Raw genomic sequence first — 2,500 nt, forward strand, 5'->3', positions numbered from 1 at the left:
ATCTAACATTAAACTGTCAATTACATATCTTGCATTGTCATATCTTTTCAACAGGTGACCTGCTTATCATGTAAAAGCAAAATCTATTACTCATGACTAGTGAATAATCCCACATGATATATTCATAACGTTTAAAGATATAAAATGTATCTCAGTATTTCCATTCTATAAATTTTAAGAACTACTTTTCAGCACTGCCCATAAATACATTAAACATACAACGCATTCCGCTTGCAAAAACGTCGCTATTCAGGTTTTAACGACGCATCATCCGAACGCTTCGAGTTTCTCGGCGCATGGGCCGCATGGGCCGGCTGCCCCGCGCTCACGTCCCTACCCCTCCGCCCGGCCTGGCAATATCTCGTTCGGCGGCGTCGACGCGAAAAACCAGCGAACGTGTCAGCGACTTCATCGCGTGATGGTTAAACAACTTGGTACTTTGTATCTATTCACATTTTTTTGTTTTGTTTACCAAACTTTAATTATGAGAATCACATAAGTGTTTAAGCATTTGTGATGGAAAGTTGTTACCAGAATATGTATGTGCTATCAAGCCCTCTCTAACACCCCAAATCATTCATGTACATTCATTTTACTGAATTACTTATTATATATTATATGCAAAATCAAAATATATCATTTGAACTTAGGAACCCCCCCAAATGAGAGATGACAAAAATCAAAACATATTCTTAGGAATTAGGAACATAATAACTGAGGTTTAAGACTCACCTCATATGCCACAGGAAGTAGGACTTGATGAAATATTGCTAAATAATCTTCATTTTTCATCTGAGTTTTGTTCAGAGGTACGTTGAAGTTGAAACCCCTACCCCGACCGGCTCCAACATTGTCGTAGTCACTCTCCCGCAGCTCAGGCCAGAAGGTTCCATTTTCATAGCGGTGAATGGAGAAGTACAAGACCCTGCATTAGGAGAAAACTCAAGATTACTGGTTTTTGCCTGACATTATTTCTATTAGCTTTTTGGATGAACGTAATCAAGGAGTTAGGACTTTTGTCATGGACTGTTTTCTCCTCCTCCACTGGGTACAGGTGGGCCTTTCCCCCACTCGACTGCTATGAATTATTTCAAAATGTATAGAAGCTACTCTCCAATAATTTCCTGACACATACACACAATACAATACAAGAGTAAGCAATAACACAGGTTTGTAACAACTCCTAACAATATCCAATAACTGAACCTTTAGATAAAATCTTGCATTTTCTACAATCCTATACTAAATAAAAATTGAACATTTCTTACCGAGGATCCTCATAGAACATCTGCTGAGTACCCTGGCCATGGTGAACATCCCAATCTACGATGAGAATACGCGACATCTTGTGTTTCTCTAAGGCCACCTGAGCTGCCAGGGCCACATTGTTGAAAAAACAGTATCCACAAAATTCTGTTTTCATTGCATGATGTCCTGGAGGCCTGTAAATATGATCTAAATTTTAAAACACTCATAGCCTGAAGGTACACTGAAAAATATCATACCTGTTTATACTTTTTATAATTCATTAACAACTTTGTATTTTCATCCATTATACAGAAATAATAAATAAATAAATAAATAAATAAATATAAATATATCAATATAACCATATAGTCTTCTGTATACAGGTGGTTGTCTACAAATGCATAGATCCTCCTCACCTTATAAGAGCCATTCCATTCTGAATCTTTCCAGCCATTACAGAATCCACTAGGTCTATTGTGCTCCCAGCTGCCAAAAGTGCAAGATCATAGGTTTCCTGAAAATATGTATAAAGAAAGAAAATGAAGAAGATAAAAAGTCTTTTATGTTGAGTACAATATTAATTTCATATGGAGCCTTTTTTCATATGAAAAGGTATCATTGTCTTCTACTTATTAGCCTGTTGGAATATGGACAAAGTTGCAAGCTTGGCTCCTGGATGGGCACTATTGCTAGGTGCATGGCTCTTTATATTTGGTTTATTGTGTTAGCAAGTTTTGTCTTATTTTTAGCCCTATGATGGTGCTAAGAGAGAGTGGTGGTACATGTGTTTGGGATATTAAAATATTTACAGAATAATAAGGTTATTATAGTTACTATAATGATGATTAATAGTCGGTCATAGATGCGAATGGCACCGTGCCAGACATGTAAACCAGCCATCTTACTGCACAAATGTTTATTTAATACCGCGACCAATCGGTTAAGAGAAAACTAAAATCAATTGCTACAACAAAGTTAAGGAAATGAAGAAGAAAATTTATCTTGAAATATTTTGTGCAACTCAGATGCTTATGAACAGAACAAAAATTCTTACTGGATGAACATATACGGAGTCAAAGCGTGAAGAGATGGTTTCCAATTTTTCTTCATCCTTCTCATCCTTTGTATTCCACAAGAGGTAGAGATGTGAACGGGAGTGCACTTTCAGAATCTCCTCTTCTGTTGCTCCTCTTGGCGGTAAGAGTTCACAACGCTCGGTTAATCCCAGCTGTTGGCATCTTGAATATAGCAA

At 37.1% G+C, this 2,500-nt stretch overlaps 1 protein-coding gene across 1 annotated transcript in view; it reads right to left on the minus strand.

The window, feature by feature from the left end:
* Positions 1-2,500, minus strand: part of HDAC6 (histone deacetylase 6) — a 29,040-nt gene that overhangs the window by 20,211 nt on the left and 6,329 nt on the right. The window contains exons 5-8 of the mRNA XM_086540321.1: positions 2,303-2,486; positions 1,665-1,762; positions 1,269-1,442; positions 733-925 (exon numbers count right to left, since the gene is read on the minus strand). Of these exons, the coding sequence (XP_086396447.1) occupies positions 733-925; positions 1,269-1,442; positions 1,665-1,762; positions 2,303-2,486 (649 nt within the window). The remainder of the gene's footprint in view (positions 1-732; positions 926-1,268; positions 1,443-1,664; positions 1,763-2,302; positions 2,487-2,500) is intronic.

The sequence above is a fragment of the Penaeus japonicus genome, unplaced genomic scaffold (assembly GCF_977035675.1).
Source record: "Penaeus japonicus unplaced genomic scaffold, GWHDUDI00000001_assembly GWHDUDI00000010, whole genome shotgun sequence".
NCBI classification, from domain to species: domain Eukaryota; kingdom Metazoa; phylum Arthropoda; class Malacostraca; order Decapoda; family Penaeidae; genus Penaeus; species Penaeus japonicus.